Source organism: Suncus etruscus, chromosome 1 (genome assembly GCF_024139225.1).
Source record: "Suncus etruscus isolate mSunEtr1 chromosome 1, mSunEtr1.pri.cur, whole genome shotgun sequence".
NCBI classification, from domain to species: Eukaryota; Metazoa; Chordata; class Mammalia; order Eulipotyphla; family Soricidae; genus Suncus; species Suncus etruscus.
Genome location: NC_064848.1, coordinates 32516635 through 32538268, shown reverse-complemented (window position 1 = coordinate 32538268; position 21634 = coordinate 32516635). Strand labels below are relative to the sequence as shown.

General features: G+C 39.1%; 1 protein-coding gene across 1 annotated transcript in view; it reads right to left on the bottom strand.

Moving 5' to 3' along the window:
* XRCC5 (X-ray repair cross complementing 5) overlaps window positions 1-21332 on the bottom strand; it is a 134233-nt gene extending 112901 nt beyond the window's left edge. Inside the window, exons 1-6 of the mRNA XM_049770326.1 lie at window positions 21306-21332; window positions 15500-15613; window positions 11459-11642; window positions 9786-9834; window positions 7391-7513; window positions 2643-2834 (exon numbers count right to left, since the gene is read on the bottom strand). Coding sequence (XP_049626283.1) covers window positions 2643-2834; window positions 7391-7513; window positions 9786-9834; window positions 11459-11642; window positions 15500-15613; window positions 21306-21326 — 683 coding nt within the window. The 5' untranslated portion in view covers window positions 21327-21332. The remainder of the gene's footprint in view (window positions 1-2642; window positions 2835-7390; window positions 7514-9785; window positions 9835-11458; window positions 11643-15499; window positions 15614-21305) is intronic.
* Window positions 21333-21634: the final 302 nt, after the last annotated feature.

The window sequence follows — 21634 nt, the reverse complement described above, 5'->3', positions numbered from 1 at the left end:
TAAAGAATTTAAATACCCACATAAGTATAATAGTTATCATGAATAGGAAAGTTCTGGTGCAAATCCTCATGATAGAAAGTAAGAGCACTTCAAAGTAAACATTAGCCAGGGAAATAGCCAGGGAGATAATGCTGAACACATGCTATGCATGCAGGAGGTTCAATCCCCAGCTCTATATAGTCCCATGAGTGTTGTGAGGAGTGTTTCCTGAGCACCAAGTAGGAACAATCCCTGAGCACTGCTGGATTTGGCCCCAAAAACAACCAAGAAAAGCAAAGTAGCTTCAAAATGCTAGGACAATACAAAATAATTTTCTTCCTTGTTATAGAACAGGAAAATAGTTTTTTCTTTATGATGAAATGGTAAAGATATTAGGCGAAGATATATACTCCCACTATATATAAAAACTTGAAAGCAAAAATAATTTGGAATACTTTGTATTCAATAATACATTATAGACTGTATATATAATTAAGTATATATAGTATATATTGAATTATATATTCAGTAATACAAATATTATAATGACAAACATGTTATTGAACAAGATTCTTCATTATTTTCTTCACTACCCCCTGAGAAACTATAACCGAATTTCCCAAATTCTCATTTATGTATAATTAATTTTTCAAGGATATCTATATTCAGAAGGATCAAGTTGTTATGATGAAAATTTATTATATGTATCTTTGATTTTATAATTGATTTGTAACATATTGTAAAGGAGATTGTTCTGCTTGTGGGTGGAAAATTTTAAAGGTGTCCACTTTGCCTGCACTCAGAATGACCCTCCCTGTTCCGAGCTAAGAAAACTCCCGGTAGTAATAATAATATGGTACCATGAAATAGGTGCCCAGGCATAGCGTGGTGTTCAACATATTTGTACTTTGGATGACCCTAACCATACTCCTGAGGTGCTGTGATGTATGTGCCTCTGTATAGCTTGAGTGTGAAGCAAAGTAATGACAATTTTGCAGTAAAGCACTACAAAAACTGGTTTTAGAGCCCTGCTGAGATTTGACTAAGGTTTCAGGTGCTTGCCTAATCTGGATCCACCGATCTGATCAACCTGTGTAAATAAAGACATTCTTGTTCTATCATAGATTTTCTCAATGTGCATGATTAAAATAATATCCATTACAACAAAGTAATGTTATCTGTGAAAATATACATGTCATATTACATGACAAAGAACTGTTTTCTAGGGTCAGAATGATAGCAGAGTGAGTAAGGCATTTGCCTTGCATGTGGCCAACCCAAGTTCAATCCCCGACAATCCATATGGTCTCCCAAGCACCACCAAAAACAACCCAAGCATAGAATTAGGAGTAACCCCTGAGCACCGCTGGGTATGCCCCAACCCCCCCCCAAGAAAAAGAACTGTTTCCAATCTTATCAAATTACACCCTTGAAACACATACTATTCAAGATGATATTCAGACCCTTCTCCAGTTCTTTACTCAAAATAAGTATATTCCAATATCAGTCCAAAACAGAGATGCATAAAGGAGAAAGTTACTCTCATGGTTTTTAAATGAATGGTTGTGAAGGAAGATAGTTTCTTTATTGTTAAAAGGTTCTTCGGGGACAAGAAATATAGGATAGGGCATTTTCCTTACATAGTCAACCTATGTTCAATTCCCTGTACTAATTACTGTCTCTGGGCCCACTAGAAATGAATCCTGAGTGCAGAGCAAACAAAGTGATTTAAGAAATGTAAAATACATGAAGAATCACATAAAGTTAGTAGGATAAATAAATTCTTATTTGTGGGGGGTTGTATTTAGATTTGAGTTTTTTTGCCTGACCAAAACATGAGAAGCATTTTTATTTTTAAATCAATATAGTATCATGTACTTCTTCCCAACCTTAAATCAAAGCACAGGAGAATATTAAATATCTCAGGTCTGACACCACTACTTTCTTATAATTAAAAATTCGAAGGATAAGTGTGTGAGAAAGAAGGATCTCAGGCATAATGAAGAAACATATTACTTTTTTCACATTTTGAACTATTAACTCTTATTATCTGTATGTTACTAAAAAACATTGACTGTCCTGAATACAAATAAGAAATTTCATGCCAGCCACACAAACTTAAAATACTGTATTTTCCAGCATATAAGATGACTGGGTATATAAGACAACCCCCTACTTTTAAAATACTTTTAAAATACAGAGTTTGGGCTATATTCACCATACCTCTCTTTTAACGTACACCAAATTAAAAAATTAAAAAACGTAAGAGAAAAAGAGTAGAATCCTCAAGGTTAACAGTACATGTTTAATAAAGCTAGACTTTGGAGTGCCAATACTCATTTTACATTTGTTATTTGTAGTGAGTGACTGTGACTTTTTTAATTGCGATTTACATTGAGAGCAGGGAGAGGGGGCTCCTCCAAGAGCAGCTGGCTGGGGTGCAGTGATTAGTAGGACAGCTAGAGGGAGACAAAGCACCTCCTCTGTGTCCCATACGATCTGAACAGAGGACTGAGTGCAGAGCCAAGAGTAAGCCCTGAGTGGCGCCGGGTGTGAACCAAAAAAAAAAAAAAAAAAAAAAGTCATCTTATACACCAGAAAATACAGTAAGAATTAGAAGATTGGGCATCTTACCTAAAGGAATTTCACATTTCACATCTTACCTAAAAGAATAAATTTCATCCAGCCCATCTTCACCTTCTAAAGACATCATTACTTTTTTCACTATCCGGATACCTTCTTTCTGCTGCTCGGTGATTCCTTTTAGAGGAAATGGGGCTCTATGATGGGCTGAGGGTGCGCTGCCATCTCCTCTGTCCCCAGTTCCATCTTCCTTGCCAACAGGGAAGGGAAGGCTATCGATAGTAAAAGACAGGCAGTGGTTAAGTCATGGTTAGAAGTCAGGTATTAAAAGGGATTCCCATCCTGTAACTGCCACTAAAAGAAACTGTGACTAGAAGAAAATGGGCTTGCCAGTAACCGTTCCAAGCTTTAAATTTCTCATCTGTCAAATGGTACTCAATCTAACTTAACCAATATTCAACTACCTGAATTAATTTATATAATAAAATTCTGGACAGGGCAGGGTGCAGATGCCCTTGGGTGATAGGCAAGAGTCTCAAACAGAAAGTACAGCACTATTTCTCTTACACTCGGCCTCTCCTTTTCTCTCTTTGGTCTTGATTTGCATTTACATTGGCTTCAGTCTCTCAGACCTCTTCCTCCCTAAAATGTGCTCATATCTACACACCCAAACTTCACTATTCAAGAATATTTAAGCCTCTACTTTTCAAATTTGATAAAAGCAATGGCATCATAAATGAATTGAGGGCCTGATCTAAAACACAATGAACAAAAGAGATACAGTTTGGGAAAGAGAGAACTAGAGCAATAGTGTAGTAGGTAGAGTGCATGCCTTGCAAGCAGTTGACCCTGGTTTGATCTCCAGCACCCCATATGGTCCCTAAGCCCCATCAAGAGTGATAATTTAGTAGTACAGAGCCAGGATTAAGTCATGAGCACAGCAAGGTATGGCCCCAAAATAAAAAAAAATGTTTAAGAAGAAATGTTCCGGGGCCGGGCGGTGGCGCTAAAGGTAAGGTGCCTGCCTTGCCTGCGCTAGTCTAGGACGGACCGCGGTTCGATCCCCCGGCGTCCCATATGGTCCCCCAAGAAGCCAGGAGCAACTTCTGAGCGCATAGCCAGGAGTAACCCCTGAGCGTCACAGGGTGTGGCCCAAAAACCAAAAAAAAAAAAAAAAAAAAAAAAAAAAAAAAGAAGAAATGTTCCATAGAGAAAAGTTAAGTATATTCTTATTATGTTGGAAATAGAATTTCTATACAGAAATCATTTACTGCTAGAAATAAGTAAAAGCAATTTTGCTTTTGTGTTTCATTCCAATTGTTTGACTAAAATTAGACTAAAACTAGACTGAGCTTACCAGCCAGGGGAATACCCATAATAATTGTACAAATTGAAAAATAAACCAACCAAACACATTTTATAATTACCTATAAGGTACTTTATAAAAACTTTCATATTAAAAAACATCCTCTATCAATCCTTACATAGTCAGTGTGTAAAGATTTCCACCTCTATTTTCTACAAAGAAACCAAGGTTACAGAGAAGAAAGCATTTGTACAAAACTACAGTTAAGGAGTAAGAAAAATAATAATAGAGGGGTTGTTAAGAGGCTTGTTTTGCATTCCGCTGGCTCTGGTTTGAAACCCCAATACCAAACATGATTCCCTGATCAATGCCAGAAGTGATCCCTAAGCACCAGAGGCAAGAATGGGCCCTGGACACCAGTAGGTATGGCTGTAAAACCAAAAACAATTTAATTTAAATAGTAATTTAAAAATTACTACACAGCTAGTAATGGGGGAGCAATGGCTCAGCAACCTGACAGAAGAGGCAAGATTCTTCCCACTGCAGTTCATTCCTTCTCTTTGTCCCTAGAAACCTACAGTGCTAAATTCAGTAGCCTATTTAATTCACTGTGTTATCCTCTGGTCAACCCTAGGTAAAAGATGATATAAAAAGTAATCTGCCTGTCATTTGACTTGTTCTTGTTAAAGATGCTTTCCTATATAAATTGTTTCTCCATTCATTCAGTGTGGCAGATTCAAATGCCTTGCACGGCCATCAGAGACAGAGCATCCAGGGACAGGCTGTTAGTGCACAGTATCACTAGAGAATAAGTGAAAAAAGACATGAAAATGAAAGGGCCGGAGTTTATTAAGAAAAAAGAAGTTTTAGCAACTCTTGAACTGACCTTGATTAGAAATAAATTAGAAATAAACCATCTCGGGGCCAGTGAGGTGGCGCTAGAGGTAAGGTGTCTGCCTTGCAAGCCCTAGCCAAGGAAGGACCGTGGTTCGATCCCCCGGCTTCCTATATGGTCCCCCAAGCCAGGGGCAACCTCTGAGTGCTTAGCCAGGAGTAACCCCTAAGCATCAAACGAGTGTGGCCAAAAAAAAAAAAAAAAGAAAGAAATAAACCATCTCTGTATAGTCTGTATAAGAAATTGAGAACTAGGGCTAAGAAACAAGTCAACTTAAAATCAAGGGCATCTTCAGTCTGTCAGTAGCTTTATTGTTCAAGTAGAACCGAGGTTCCCAAACTTGCATGGCCTGACATCATTTTCAGGAAAAAAAGGAAACGAAGAAAGGAAAGAAGGGAGGGAGGGAAGAGAAAGGAAGGAAGGAAGGAAGGAAGGAAGGAAGGAAGGAAGGAAGGAAGGAAGGAAGGAAGGAAGGAAGGAAGGAAGGAAGGAAGGAAGGAAGGAAGGAAGGAAGGAAGGAAGGAAAGAAGGAAGGGACCCTACAATTGCACCCAAGTCTATTACCGCCATCATTCTAGCACCCCCTGTAGAGTAGTGGGGCTGAGGTTGGTGAGAGGGTATAGTAGAGGGTATAGTAACCAGTACAGTATAGTAACTGTGGGAAACATTGAATTAGAATAATTATTATTTACATAAAATGTTCTGAACAATAAAAATGAAACTTTACATACAAGTTTTACTTTGCATGCAAGAGATTTATGCAGGAGGAAAACATATTCCCCCAAAAAAGAAAGTATAACCAGTCAAATAACAGAGAGAAGAAAAGATGGATGGATGCCTTCTCAGTATGCTGTACAGTATCGTTTCTACAAATAAACACAACCCTCTTCAATTACTCTGACAGATACACAGTATGTGTCAACCATGTAATGACATCCAGAAACTATGGATAGGGAACAGAAGCTGAACTGGGTTTTTTTGAGATACTAAGACAGGGGTGGCGAACAAGTTCGACACAAAGAGCCAAAATTTTAAACTGTGAGAGTCAGAGAGCCACACCAAGCAGTGACCTGCCAAAACAGACAAACACTCACACAAAAGCATCTAATTTTAACAATATATTAAACACATATTGCATTTTGCCATTTTGAGTGAGGGTCAAAATCCTGCAGTGATGGTGAGGGTGTGCTGCGTCCTCCACACTAACAACTACCGGCAAGATGTGACCCAACATGTGACACACGGGTCCCCTGTTGTTTCCGAGGAATGGGAGACGGGATGCTGCAGCCTGGGGGTGGGACTTCGCACTCGAGATCTCTCCTCAGAGGTCCCTCCTCAGAAGCAGCAGAACACAATCCAAACTTGGCAAAGAGCCACAGGATACAAAATAATGATGAGGCAAAGAGCTGCATTCATTTTGGCTGGGAGCCGCATGTTCGCCACCCCTGTACTAAGAGATCAGAACTCAGTAAGAAAAGCCACTTAAAAAGCACCTAATTTCTCTAAAGTAGCATCATAGAAAACATTGGTCTGAACTATTTTTCTTCATTTCTAAAGAAAAACACTTCTCAACAGTCTTAAGAGGTACATTCAAGCAGGAGGTGTATTCGTTCCCCATGGCAGGCATTTCAAAGAAGGCAATGGTGACTTTTCACTCTGAGCTGGAGGCTCAATTTTTTAAAAAAAATTAATGTCCCCAGAAAACTAACCATTTACCATCCTAGGCAATGAATCTGCTTTTACCCAAACTAAAAGAAAAAAAAATAAATTTCATAGGTATCAGGAAGAAAAGATTAGTGTAGTGAAAGGAACTTTAGAGGTATAAGATAAAGAAAACAGAAGATGGAAAAGGAGATTCGAGTTATTGGGAGAGAAGGTGTTCACATCAGCACACCATGAGATACATTTCTCCCCAGATTTATATACTACTTTTAAAAGCATATAAACAAATTATATTTTATGTATGTGAATATAATCTTTACATCTGGAAAATAACCAAAGTATTATGTGTTTAAAATGACTCCTCAGCTGACATTCTTATCTATTCTTGTTTGTAAAACAAAGGTCCTTAGAGCTATTTAAAAAAAACACTATCAATCTGGAAATTATTTGGTCAGGAGATGAACTGAATATCCTCAAAAGAATCTTCTAATTTCTCAATACTTTAAGACATTAAGAACAGGGAACAAGGGGTTGAAAAATAAAACAATGGGTATGTGCTTTGCACGTAGCTGACCTGGGTTCAATCCCCAGCATCACACCAATCCCCACCAGAAGTAATCCGTAAGCACAAAGCTAGCAGCAAACCCTGAGCACTGACAGAGTGCCCCCTGCTGCCACAAAGGGGAAAAAAAAAACAAACAGTGAACACAACAAAAAAAATGTATTGCTGAACAAAATTTCTGGGTTTCACTATGATTTCCATCCCTTCCTCACTCACCATTCAGAATCATTCCAGTCACACTAAGAGTAATCTATGGTTGTTTCCTGAGGTCAGTCATCTCACTGACCTTGACTGAGGACTGAGGACAGAGGACTCCTAAGACTCATGTTCTACAAAGGGCCCCACTAACTGCAATGTGAGAGAACAGGATTTGTCTATTTTGACACTATTCCTAAGGTCTTACAAGAACTGCAGGGAGATGCCAGATTTCCTCAAGTTGTTGATCACAATCTCCAGTTGGTCTTGGCTAAATGGGCTGTTGAGATCAGTGAAGACTTCAATATGCCTCTTCTCAAATTTCTTTCCTCTGAAAAAGAGTGTCCTCACATTAAGAAATCCTTCTTCTGAGTTATTTTCTACAAATTCAAATGTATTTGATCAATGAGCAGAGAGAGAATAAAGAACAAATTTGGATCCAAAGAACAAACATGATTAAAAGTTCAGATACTGCTGCTGTTGTCCAGCTAAGTTCCCACAAAAAGTATCATCAAAATTATACTTGCAGTAGCCTGGATAAAAACTTCAAAGAATTATAAAAAATTATGTTCATGATTGCCAATACAGACTTTATTTAAAAGATGTGGTCAGTATGCTCACTGTTCTGGTCTCCACATAGAACGAACATAGTCTAGACATTCTTACATGGTTCTACAACTTTAGCCTTACAGGGGACTTTCCAGACATCTTGGCCAGATTCTATTCACAGGACATATGGCATATTTTACACACGATATAAAGAGACAGAGAAATGACAGTTCCACCTAAGTCAAGGAATTTCTGTGCATGGAGGGATAAGTTGAAAGATACACATTTCATGACTTTCAGAAGTTTGTATCACAGTAATTTTTAGATTCCTGGTCATTAGCTTAAACCAATTAGGGAAGATTCTGAAATAGTCAAAAGTCCCAATGTTTCCCAAAAACATTCCCACCAAGTATAGCCATTCCTCTTAAATTTTTAAGGAAGAGAGTTGAACCACACCACTGAATTCTATCAATGTTTCTTTAGTCAGAAAAGTGTGCTGCTTTAGAGGAGCACAGCTGTGAAGCAAAGCAGGTTGCTGTGTACACCTTCTAGCCAATAAACCCACCACAAGAAAACACCATACTACAAACATGAAAATGGGGAAACAACACAAGCCAGCACCATACATAGAGAATGAAGATGGCAGCTCTGATGACCCAGAAGTGCCAACCATTTATTTATCTTCTCAGATAAGGAGTTTAGAGAAGGAATATGGAAGATCCTCATAAAACTCAAAGAAAACATTGATCAAGCTGAACAAAGCACAAATAAGAATCAAGAGGAGAGCCAGAGAGAAATCACAGTGATAGGGCATTTGCCTTGCATGCACCTGCTAGGTTCGATCCCCGGTGTTCCATATGGTCTCCAAGCCAGGAATAATTTCTGAGCTCAGAGCCAGGAGTAACCCCTAAGTGTCACCAGGTGTGCCCCCCTCAAAAAGAAAATCAAACAAAAAAAGAATCAAGAGGATATGAAAATAGATATCAGAAAACTATAAACTGAAATAACAGGACTGAAAAACTTGGTAGGCAAAATGTTTTCCTCAATATAAAGCCTCTCCAACAGAATAACAGCAGCTAAGGACATAATCAGTAAGCTGGAAGATGAGATGCAGAACAACTCTCTGCAACAGAAGAGATTGGAGCCTTAAAGCAAATGATCAGATAATGGAATAAATCCACAAAGAATGTGAATAGACAAAAATAAAACTCTTTGATAAACTCAACATAAGAATCATTGGAGTCCCAGAGACCAAGGAAGAAAATCCCCAGGAAGAATAAACAGTCAAGGACATCATTACAGAAAAACTCCCAGAGCTAAAGACTGTATGCAACCAATGCCTGCATGCCCGAAAAATATCAGCTAAAAGATTTAAAAAAAAAAAAAAAAAAAGCACCCCAAGATACATTCTAGTCATAATGATGAATCCCACAGATAGGGATAGAATACTGAAAGCAGCAAGATCAAAAAAGGAAATTACATTCAAAGGAGCATCCTTAAGATTTACAGCAGACCTGTCATAAGAAACCCTTAAGACCAGAAGACAGTGGTGGGATATAGTGACAAAACTCAATGAAATGAATGCTTTGCCTAGATTAATGCACCCAGCCAGACTCACTTTTAGATTTGAAGAAAGTATACATAGCTTCACAGATAAACAACAGCTCAAAAACTTTGCAGAGTCAAAACCAGCTTTCAAAGAAAAACTGAAAGGTCTACTTTAAGACAAGACAGACCAACAGACACACCAAACTTCTACACAAAGATGACACTAAATCTCATGACAACTATCTCTCTCAATGTCAATGGACTAAATGCACCAGTTAAGAGACACAAGTGGCAAAATGGATTAAAAAACTGAATCTAACATTCTTCTGCCTACAAAAAAAAAAACAAAAACATCTGAATAATCAGAAAAATGCACTGCTTGAGAAACAAGGAATTTCACAGTGTACTGAATTTTATTTTTACAAATTTTTTTTTGTTTTACAAAAATAAAAACATTTTTTTTTAGAAAAGATTCATATCCAGCTCTCTTCCATTGAGACACTTACACTGTTTCGTGCTGAATCAAATCCATGCACACGATGAGCGCGTCGACAACTCAGCTAAGTTAAGGCAGAAGATCCCAAATAGTCCTAGTATCCCAACAACATGCAACTTTTATTTGGGGGGTTCACAAAGCTAGAAATTGAGGAAACTGGGATAGCTATGTGATGGATCTAAAGTACCTTCTCAGGTCCTTTTCCAAAGTTCATTTTACTACTACCCTCAAGTCACATATACTCACATAAAGCAAAAAACGTTCTAAAAACCTAACCAGAAAAAATGCCATAAAATGCTAAAAATAATATATACCATTAATTTAGCCAACAAATTGGCCATTTTACAGAATTCCTATTCTTATGATTCATAAATGTTCTCAAGGAGAAAGTAAATCATATGTAGCATTTTCAAGTCAGTCCTGGCACAGTAGCACCTCCGAGTGATCAGTGTTTCGAAAACTGAGTAGCCCCTTAAAATTAAAGTACCTATAGAAGAAATAAGGCCTCTATCCCTTTGGATATGCTTGATTTTTGGTACAAAATGCCTTTCATTCAAGAAAACATGGAAAATGCTAATGGTATACTTTTATTTTTAAAAATTAAGTCTATATCCAGGGGCCGGAGCGACGGCACAGAGGTAGGGTGTTTACCTTGCATGTGGCAGACCCAGGATAGACTGTGGTTCAATCCCCTGACATCCCATATGGTCCCTCAAGCCAGGAGCGATTTCTGAGCACATAGCCAGGAGTAACCCCTGAGCATCACCGGGTATGGCCCAAAAATAAAAAAACAAAAACCTGTCTATATCCAATTTTTTCTAACCATCACCACTACCAAATTCTCTAACCAAACAATATACAAATAAGCCCCCTTCTTATCCTGACAGTCTAATACTCTCCAACTTTTCAATATCATGAGAATAAAGAAGGGGTCAGCAGACTGAAGTAGCAGTGAGTCCAATCTGGTAATTTTTACATTAAATTGCATGTTTTCAGGGCTAGAGTGGTCGCACAGTTGTTGGGCGTTTGCCTTGCAAACTGACCCAGGATGGATGCAGGTTCAATTCCCTGATATCCCATATGGTCCCCTGAGCTAGGAGCAATTTCTGAGCACAGAGCCAGGTGTAACCCCTGAGCATCACTCGGTGTGGCCAAAAAACAAATAAATAAAATAAATATATCACATGTTTTCAGAAATAAAATTTTCCATATTTCTAGAATAGGGATTCTTATAAAGCCTCACCAAATTGAACTATAATTCTCCAGATTAAGAAAATTTTCTCAAGGCCAGAGCAATAACACAGCAGATAGGATGTTTGCCTTGCACATAGCCAATTGGGTTCAATCCCCCTCATCTCATATGGTCCCCTGAGCCTGCCAGGAATAACTTCTAAGCAGAGCCAAGAGTAAACCCTTAGCAATGCCAGGTATGGCCCAAAAACAAATAATAAAAAAAAAACAGAACATTTTCTCAGGGACCAAAGACACAGTACAACAGACAGGACTCTTGCCTTGCAGCCAACCTAATTTTGATCCCCAGTACCCCATTAATGGTCCCCTGAGCACACCAAAAGCAATCCCTAAACACAGAGCCTTGAATTGGCCCTGAGCATCACTGGATATGGCCCCAAATAAAACAAAATAAAATATTTCTTGAGGGTTTGTATGGGCTGAAAAGGATACAGTCAGCATGTTGAGAACCTGGCTGGATTTTGTTTTCAATGTCCTCCAGCAAGTCAAAATCTGGTAGCATCAGATGTCTGTGCACTGTGATGTTCTGATACTGGTCTTCTCTAGCAAGGACATTTTTAGTGTCATCGGTACCAAAAAGAACGACTGCAACTTCATCCTTGCTCTCTGCAAATACCTAGAGAAGGATGAGAAGAAAATCAGATTAAAAATCAAGAGGTACCACCTAGAAAAACAATCACCTCTCCCCTATAACAGTAACAGTCCCTGGGCCATTTTCAATAACTGGTCATGGATCAAAGACAAACCCTAGATTTGGGGCTGACTTTTTAAAAATTTGTATTAAGGCACTGTAATTTAGAATATTATTAATGACAGTTTGATGTATATGTGGTTCTAACACCACACCTACAACAGGAGTGACTCCTCTAGGTCCCAAAGATACCTCCCATTACCCTCTGCTCTATTCTAGGTAAGTTCAGTTTTGTAAACCAACTTTGCAATCTTGATGCTTTGGGTGTTGTTCCCTTACTGTTTCTTTATAATGTATATATTAGAAAGATAATTCTGTATCTGTCCCTCTCATTCTAAATGATTTCACTGAGCCTGATAACCCACTTAATTCCATCCACATAGTGGCAAATAGAATGATTCGACCTTCTCTAGTTATTTTTGCCTCCCTTTTTGTTTTTGGGCCACACCCAACAGTGCTCAGGGGTTATAAAGCCAGGGGTTACTCTGGCCTTTATGCTCATAAATTATTTCTGGCAGGCTCAAGGGATCATATGGTATGCCAGGGATCAAACACAGGTAAATGCCCTACCTGCAGTACTATTATTTTAGTCTCCGTTATTGCTTTTTTCAAATTTTTATTTATTAAATTACCATGATTTACAAAGTTTTCATAGTTGGGTTTTAGGCATGCAATGTTCGAGCACTGATCCTAATACCAGAGTTCCCAGGTTACCATTTGGTCTACCACTCCCAATTTGTCATCTTGACGAACACCTTTTTATTTCTGGTCAAAGCTGAATTTATACTGACTTTAGGTCCATCTCTATTTCAGTACAATTTGAAGTAAAGAGATTGGAATTGGTAAATGCTGCTGATAATTTTCAGTCAAATGAGAATCTCAAAGAAAATTAATTATGGGCAATTTGAAAAAGATTTTAGTATACATATGTTTCTGAGATGACTATCCAAGGTTCAAATTTTCCAGAGGGTAGAAAAAAACTGCTGGTCTACATCCTGAATCCCAACAACTGCAACTTGCACACACTCTTTGCACATTTGTGCAAGAAGGCAGTAGACTAGAAAAGTTCAATTTAACACTACTTGTAATAGGGAAAAATTAGAAACAAATTGCTGTTAACAAGAATAAAAAATATATGCAGAATCTTTATATAATGGAACATTTTACCCCAGGAAAATAAAGAAAAACTCAAACAATGCTTATCACATGAATAAATCTCCATTATATAAGGTTGAAAAGAAATTGCATGTACCTTTTAATCCTTATAAAAGTTTTTAAATGCTTCGTCCACTACTTAATATTATTAACAAATGATTTTTGTGTCCCAAAGCATAAAATTCTCAGGGTAAATCTATGGGGATTTTGAGGAAAGGGGAGAAAGAAAAGAATGATGGGAAGGGACACACAGGATTTTATATTATCTGTAACATTTTATTTTATTATTTTTCCTTTCATTTTATTTTTGGTGTTTTGTAGTTTTCCCTCAGGAGCTATTCCTGGCTCTGTACTCAGGAGCAGCCTCTGGTGGTGCTCAGGTGTTGGTGACAAAAAAGGTTCAGCAGGATGCACTAACTTAGTCTTAGGAAACTTAGTCCCTCTCCTATCTCTCTGGCACAACATTTTATATTTTAAGAAACAAAAGTCAAATATATATAAGATGTTAGGAGTATATAGTCCTATGGGGAAATTGCTCTTCATAATAAAATGTATTTTGAACAAAACAGTATTTTGAACCTGACATAAAAAAGGCAGTCCTGTTTGCACCTATTCATTTACAAAAGCTTTTTATATCTGGGAGGGAATGCTGTGTGGAGAGCACATGGAGTCTGCCATTCTTCTCTTGTATCTGATGTGTGAAGTTCCCCAGTCTGTTAACAACTCCAGCCTCAGGTCCCAGTTGGACATGGAGAAATAGCTCAGCTGTTAGGGCTCAAATATGTCTAGTGCACAAGAAGGGTGATTAGCTAGAATTCTGTCTCCTGCACACAAAATTCACCATTTCTCTTTTTTTAAAAAAATTCCCAACCACAATGGGACACAGAAGTTTTACAATCAATGCAAATGATGACAACTAAAAATAGCATCATCTTCTTCTGAGACACACTAGGGACTATAGGTCATCAGAATTTGTTAAGATCTAGGGTGGCCAGTAAGAGATAAGGCATGTCCAGGGAGGTGGCAGCAGCCAGAAAATCCATTTCTAAGAGCAGCACCACTCAATGAATAAAGCAAATCTTCATAGACTAAGCAAAATTAGTAGACAGACCAGGCAATACAGAAAAATGATAATAATAATAATAATAATAGCCTTTTTGCTGCCATATTGCTACAGAGATCTCAGCAAGCTGAGGATGTCAGCTTTCGACCCCTCAATAAAGTACTTTGATCCCCAAAAATAGTTACTAATACTAGCACAGTATTTACAACAGGTTAAGGACGGTTCTTCGATTTACTTACATGTACTTTTCTATTGCTCACACACACATACACAACTAGTGTGAAATCTTTGTGAAAGATGTTACTGTTGGCTCCCTCTTCATACCTGGGACACTGAGGCACTGGTGGTTGAGCCAACATACATGACGACTATAGTTGTCCTTCCCCCAATTCATTTCAAGCTACGTCCTAAGACTAGTCTAATTCCCACATCCTAAATCTTTTTGAATATGAATTGACTATCATGACTTGCTAGCCCATTAAAAAGCAAGAGAAATTACCTCCTTGGACATGTACACCTATGCCACTGAAATACCACAAAGGATTTCTTTCAAAGTATCTGCTCTTGAGTCATTCCTTCTCAAAACCAGCTGCTCCAATATGGGAATCCCAGGCTACATGAGAAGCTGCAAAAGAGGTTTTAGGTGGATAACCCCACCTGAACTCAGAGTCACCAGAAGGTATTACTGGCCAGACACAGAAATGAGCCACCTCAAAAATACTGAGCCTCTAATCACTATCTCAGTGCAACTACCCATTAGATTTTAAGAGAGAACCACCAACTGGAGCCACTTTATTATCCAACAGAACCACAGAAAGTTTCTGAAAAATGTCATTGAAGGCATTAAATTTGGGGATGGCTTATTACAAGCAAAAAGGTAGCTGGAATCAGTGAAATTATGTGATAAACACGAGGCTAGTAATGACATAGAATGACATGGCAGAGTGCAGAGTCAAACACATACCAACTGGCTTAAAACACTGTACACTTAAATATGACATTTTCTCTAGGGATTAGAGAGTAAATATAAGGGTTAAGGCACTTGCCTTGCATATGGTCAACCTGGGTTCAATCCCTAATACCCCATGCACTGCCAGAAGTGATCCCTGAGCACAAAATCAGGAATAAGCACTATATACAGCCAGTATGTGTATTCTCCTCCCCCCAAATAAATATACATTTCTTTTAATTTCTGATTAAAACTGAAATATCCAGTGAAGTGACCAAAACAAGGAAATTTTAAATACCAGGCTTGGGACCACAGAAATAGTTCATAGGTTACGGCATTTATCTAACCTTTAGGGCCAAAATTACTGATCCTAATCTCAGCACTGCCTATTGTCCTCCTGTGAGCACCACCAGACATGGTGCTCCAGCATAGAACCACATGTGGCCCCAGAGTACCCATGGCTGTGGCCCCAAAATCAAAACAAAACAAAGAAATCAGGTTCTAGGGACAACTAAATTTGTATATAAGCATGTATCTATAAACTTCAGATTCCCCAAAATTCTGAAAAGTGAACACAGTAAAAACACATTATAAATAGGCCTGCCCGCAACTTACCTGTCGCTGCACAAACATGGTTATCAATTTCTTTGCTAGTTCAAATGAGGATTCTTCACCAACAAAGGAATCATTCATGGTAGAGCTCACATCCACACACAGCACAACAGCTGCCTAGAAACAAGGTCACAGAAGTTTATCTCTGGAAAATATCAGCAATGGTTATAAGAAAATCGTTTGCTATTTTACTCACAGAACTTGTACTGATATTAAGGGGCTGCATGATCAAGGAGAAGCATTCTACTCAGAGATCTAAGACAAACAAATCTGTACTGTGAAAAATTTAAATAGTCTTGACAGTTTGTAAAAAGCTTTAGTATCTGCTAGAACAGGGGTATGCTTCTAGAAGCTCTACTACTTTGACCTGAGTCCAGTCATAAGCTTATGGTCAGCAGCATGATGAGTAGATCTAAAAACCATCAATGTCTAAGAACTAAGTCTAAGAGAGCCTAAAAAAATCAAACTGCAATTGATTGTGAGACATATAAATGTGACGATGTGTGCTTTGGTTAAAAGCTACCGAGTGGAAGTATAGTTTGCTATGAAGCATTTTTGTGGCAATAGTAACTGCTATAGTCTACATAGGCTCAAAGGATATGCCCCAACAATTTTAATCATTTGTAAGCTTGCTTATCTGACATGACAATTAAGAAGTGGGGGATGTGGCCATGAAGGGAAAGTAGATGCCTTGAATGCATGAAATCTGTGCTGAATGTTCAGGACCACACAAGAACTTAAAAATAAAAAATAAAGGGGTCAGAGAGACAGCATGGAGGTAAGGCGTTTGCCTTTCATGCAGAAGGATGGTGGCTCGAATCCTGTCATCCCATATGGTCCCCTGTGCCTGCCAGGGGAGATTTCTGAGCCTAGAGTCAGAAGTAACCCCTGAGCACTGCTGAATGTGACCCAAAAAACAAAATTTAAAATTAAAAATAAATAAATAAAAATAAAGATTAAGTTACAAAACCAAAACCTATTTTAGTAAAAAATGCATAAATGATACCAACACAATGTTCAAGGATAAAGTATGCCAATGGTATTTAGAGAACATGTGAGAGGGTGAATCTACTCAAGACTGGTGGTCTTGAAGGCAGAAAAGGTTTCTTGAATATAATCCTCAGGTGAGTATAAAAGAATGGGGAGGGTTCAATTAAACAAGCTATGGAAGAGATAGGCAGAGGAAGTACATCAAAACACTAAGACCTGGCACCAGAGGGATAGTGGGTAGAGCACTTGCCTTACCAGCAGATAACCCAAGTTCAATCTTTAGGATACCATATGCTCACAGATCACCGCCAAGAGTATGTCTATGCATTGCCAGTGTGACCCCAAAATGAAAATAGATAAATAAAATAAAAACACCAATTTATTAAAAAGAAAACTATCTGGGGCCGGAGAGATAGCACAGTGGCATGGTGTTTGCCTTGCAAGCAGTCAATCCAGGGCTGACAGTGGTTTGAATCCCGGCATCCCATATTGTCCCAACTGCCTGCCAAGGGTGGTTTCTGAGCACAGAGCCAGGAGTAACACCTGAGCGCCATGGGGTGTGACTCAACCCCCCCGCCCAAAAAAAGAAAGAAAACTATCATATATTGTAGGTAACAATTTTTTTTTTTTTTTTTGCAGAGGGGAGTGATCAGAACTTACTCCTGTCAGTGTTCATAGGACTATATGAGGTATTCCACTGTACTATCTCTCCAACCTCAAACATGAAGGAACAGGAGACACAGAAACTAAGTAAACAGGATTCATGTAAAGTTCTTGTGGCACCCAGAATTTAGCTGAATATAATCTGGAGAAGGCCATAAATAACAGAACTCTGGGGGGTGGGGTATAAAATGAGCAGTCTGTAGGAACCTAGCTCTGGAACTACATTCCTCAATCTTGATCTCACTGTGTCCCCCAAAACAGTTTAAGCTATATCAACAGTGTATTGTGAATTCAAGGTTGGAAAAGTCTGAATAAGAAAAGAAGACATTAGTTATCTGGAAACCTGAGAACCAGTCTCATCTTTATTGTCAATGAGTTCTGAATCCTTGGAAAGTCACTTAACCTCAGTTACTACATAAAGTAACAATCACTGAACTAGATGATATCTAAATTCTTTTCCAGAGTTAAGGCTCTTTAAACACTATCTGACAACACCTGTGATTTGTTCTGATCAGATAACATTGAATAAATGCTGAACAGTTAAGAGTATCACATCTAATGAGAAGATGAATTACATATGAACATAAAATAAGGTTAGTTTAGGAACTAAAGAGCACGCAGTATAAGGGATAGCTGGAAAAATCTGTCGGAACCAGATATGATTGAGGGAAACATGACCATTTCTCTAAAATACCTGTTAGCTATAAGGAAAATATGGGTCATCAAGAGAGATGATAGACAGGATCAATAGACGGGAGCTACAGGGAGACTGGTCTCTCCATTACAGGAGGAGAAATAACCCTTAAAAACTATCAGTAAAGAACTCCTATTTACTAAAGTGTTTATCTCCTGACCCAAAGTGTCTAACGTAAGTTGACTGAACTTCCTATCTGTGAAGTTACAAATAGTTTGGTTATATCTCAGGTTCTATCAAATTTGGTTATATCTCAGGCAAAACATGGTGAAACTAATTTTTGTCCTACTTTACCAAGGATTTACCTTAACAATGCCAATATTAGGTAATTTCTGGAATAAAAATGTTTCTATAAAAAGTGGTGATGAAGTAAAAAATTCCTTCAAGCAAAATAATGTTTACATTTCACAATTTCAATGCTGAAACCAACTCAGATGAAGTTCAAAGTTGGACTCAAATTTAAAAGCAGCAAATGCCTCTGGCATGAGCACAGAGTAAGCAACCTAAGTAAGTACAGGTTGGCCTAGCAAAAACAAAGTTTTCTTTCCTATCCTTCCCCAACAACTGCAGAAAGAAAAATAGCATCTTGGGGCCGGAGCAATGGCGCTAGAGGTAAGGCGTCTACCTTGCAAGTGCTAGCCTAGGATGGACCGTGATTCAATCCCCCGGTATCCCAAGTGGTTCCCCAAGCCAGGAGCGATTTCTGAGCACATAGCCAGGAGTAACACCTGAGTGTCAATGGGTGTGGCCCAAAAAACAAAAACAAAAACAACAAGAAAGAAAGAAAGAAAGAAAGAAAGAAAGAAAGAAAGAAAGAAAGAAAGAAAGAAAGAAAGAAAGAAAGAAAGAAAGAAAGAAAGAAAGAAAGAAAGAAAGAAAGAAAGAAAGAAAGAAAGAAAGAAAGAAAAAAAAGAAAAATAGCATCTAAATGGTATAAAGCAGCTGTCTTCAATAACTGGTCCATGGGTAGATATTGATCCAAAGATTGGAAAAAGGATGAAAACCAATGTTTTACTGAAGAGGCTAGAAATGCGAGTCTGTGGATGTAAGCTGACAGTTGTTTGTCTACAGGTGTAAAAGTGTTGCAGAACACTGATATAAGGAGTAAATTCAAGGGGCTAGAGATCTAGGACAGAAGTTAAGGTGTTTGACATGCATCCAACCACCATTTGATCTCTAGAACCACATACAGTTCACCAAGTTCCACCAGTAGTAATCACTGGGCAACCCTGGGTGTGGCCCAAACCCCACCCGCAAAAGAGTAATTTCAAAGACAAAAAGAAATTGGAGATAATCACAAAGTCATCCATTAGAAATCTTCTGATTTATAGAACCATGCCTGATCACAAGATAAGTTATTATCGCCTATCTAAAAATATATGCTTCCTTATCATTTTTTCTTATATATGCTATTTTTGCTGACAATACAAGCAAGATGGTTCTTTCAGATGAGTCTACCACCTTCATCAATGTGCCGGCTTGTGGCTAATAAAGCTTTCTATTCTGGTCATCCTGTCTTGTTTAACAGATTTTCATGGAGCAATAGCAGAGACAAATTTTCTAGATTACAACACCCTTAAAAGCAGACTTTAAAGAGCCCCCCCAAATATAGTACCGCATGCATTAAATGTCCCTCAGAGCAATATAAAATGAGATAAACGGAAGTTTTTTTTGACTTTTCATCAGGATTCAATATTCAAAAATGGCATAAAAATTCCACAGAAAGCCTACTTATTACTTGATGGTTCTTCCTAACAAACAGTAACACTAGGGGTTAAACGGGCAGAACAGTAGCTATTCAATAGCTACAGGAAAACAATATTAACTGCCTTAAGTCCACAAGTCATCAACTGCAATAACTTCTTCCACCAGCGCTGCAATTGTCAGCCATAGAAATAAAAAAATGATCAGAATTGAACACCAAAACCAAAGTCAACTACAACAGAAACAATACCCAATCTACAACAGGCTAGACACAAAAGGGACCACTTGTACTAGCACCCCGGGAGGCAAAGGAGGGGCGATATGGGACACAGGCTGGGAACAGGGGTGGAGAGGACAACATTGGTGGTGGGAATGTCAATGTCACTCTGTACCTGAAATACTACTGTGAATAATTTGCAATCCACTTTGGTCAAAATAAAAATTATTAATATAAAAAAAGAGACGGAGAGATAGCACAGCGGCGTTTGCCTTGCAAGCAGCTGATCCTGGACCAAAGGTGGTTGGTTCGAATCCAGGTGTCCCATATGGTCTCCCATGCCTGCCAGGAGCTATTTCTTTTTTTTTTTTTTTTTTTTTTGTTTTTGGGCCACACCCTGGGACGCTCAGGGGTTACTCCTGGCTATGCGCTCAGAAGTTGCTCCTGGCTTCTTGGGGGACCATATGGGACACCGGGGGATCGAACCGCGGTCCGTCCTAGGCTAGCGCAGGCAAGGCAGGCACCTTACCTCCAGCGCCACCGCCCGGCCCCGCCAGGAGCTATTTCTGAGCAGACAGCCAGGAGTAACCCCTGAGCACCACCGGGTGTGGCCCAAAAACCAAAATAATAATAATAATAATAATAATAATAATAATAATAATAATAAAAAATATATATTTTTAGAGAGAGAAGGGTCCAGAGTGAAGTGGAATCTGATGTTCTTAATGGTTCCAATCATCATTTCCCAAAGGAAAGCTAGGAGACCGGGATCAGTAGCACCAATTCCTATCTTGTTTATCTTTTCCACCTAAAAAGCAACCCAGTCTAGGTGCTTAAGCAAAGGATGGTTCGCTTCCTAGAACACACTTCCCTCTAGTGTTCCTTTAGTAACAAGCATTCTGCACCTGGACAAGAGTGGGGTGAAATGGGGGTGGATGGGAATCTCATCTGTATTGAGGCATTAGGGGGAACCACACATTTCCGGCAACCCAGAAATCCTGCAGTGCTCTGCAACCTAACAGCCAGGCTTTAAATCTGCACTCCACTATGAATGGACTGCGTAGGAGGCGCGTCACTTTAGGCCGCCCCGGTAAGGTGGGGCTAAGGCGTGATCCCCATAAAGTACAGAATGCAAAGAGATCATTTGACAGTTCCCATTTCATTTTATTCTCCCCCACTCAGAAGTTTTACAGTGAATCTGTGGAGTTGGAACATGTCCATGTTAACTTTCATCCAGATAAAAATCATTGCAGAGAAGGGAGGAGGAAGCGCAGGTAACCATGGAGTGAGCTGACCGGCGAGGGAGCAGGGGAAATGGGTGGGCACGGGCAGAGCCTGGGGGAGGCTCCAATTCAACAGGCCCCCAAATCCCCCACCTTTTCTCCAAATTCGCACCCGGGCCTCCTGATTCCTCCCACCACCAGGATCTTCCCTCTCCCTTCACTCCTCGGCCCTGACGCGATTGCACAATTCTCTTTCTCAAAGAAACCCTCTCCGGATCCCGGGCACAGGGAATGGCCTAGGTACTGGGACTGCTCTACCTTATTCCCAGAGCGCGCCATGTTGCTGTTCCGCCGGCGCTTTGCTCCCCGCTTCCGGGCGGAAACCCGGAGCGGTGGAACTAGGTTCCGCCCTACAATTCCATGGGGCGGGGAAACTGGGCGCTAACTTTTCCAAGCATGCGCGTAACCTCTGCCTTTGGCCTTAAGGGCTTGTGACTTTTTGCAAAAAGGGGCCTTACTTTTCCTTTCCATATTCCCCATATTTTGCTGGGCCTATGCAAACAACAACGATTGCCACTCTAACACCATTTTTACTGTATTTCTTTTTTTTTTTTATTTTTATTGTGACCAAAGTGAATTACAAATCT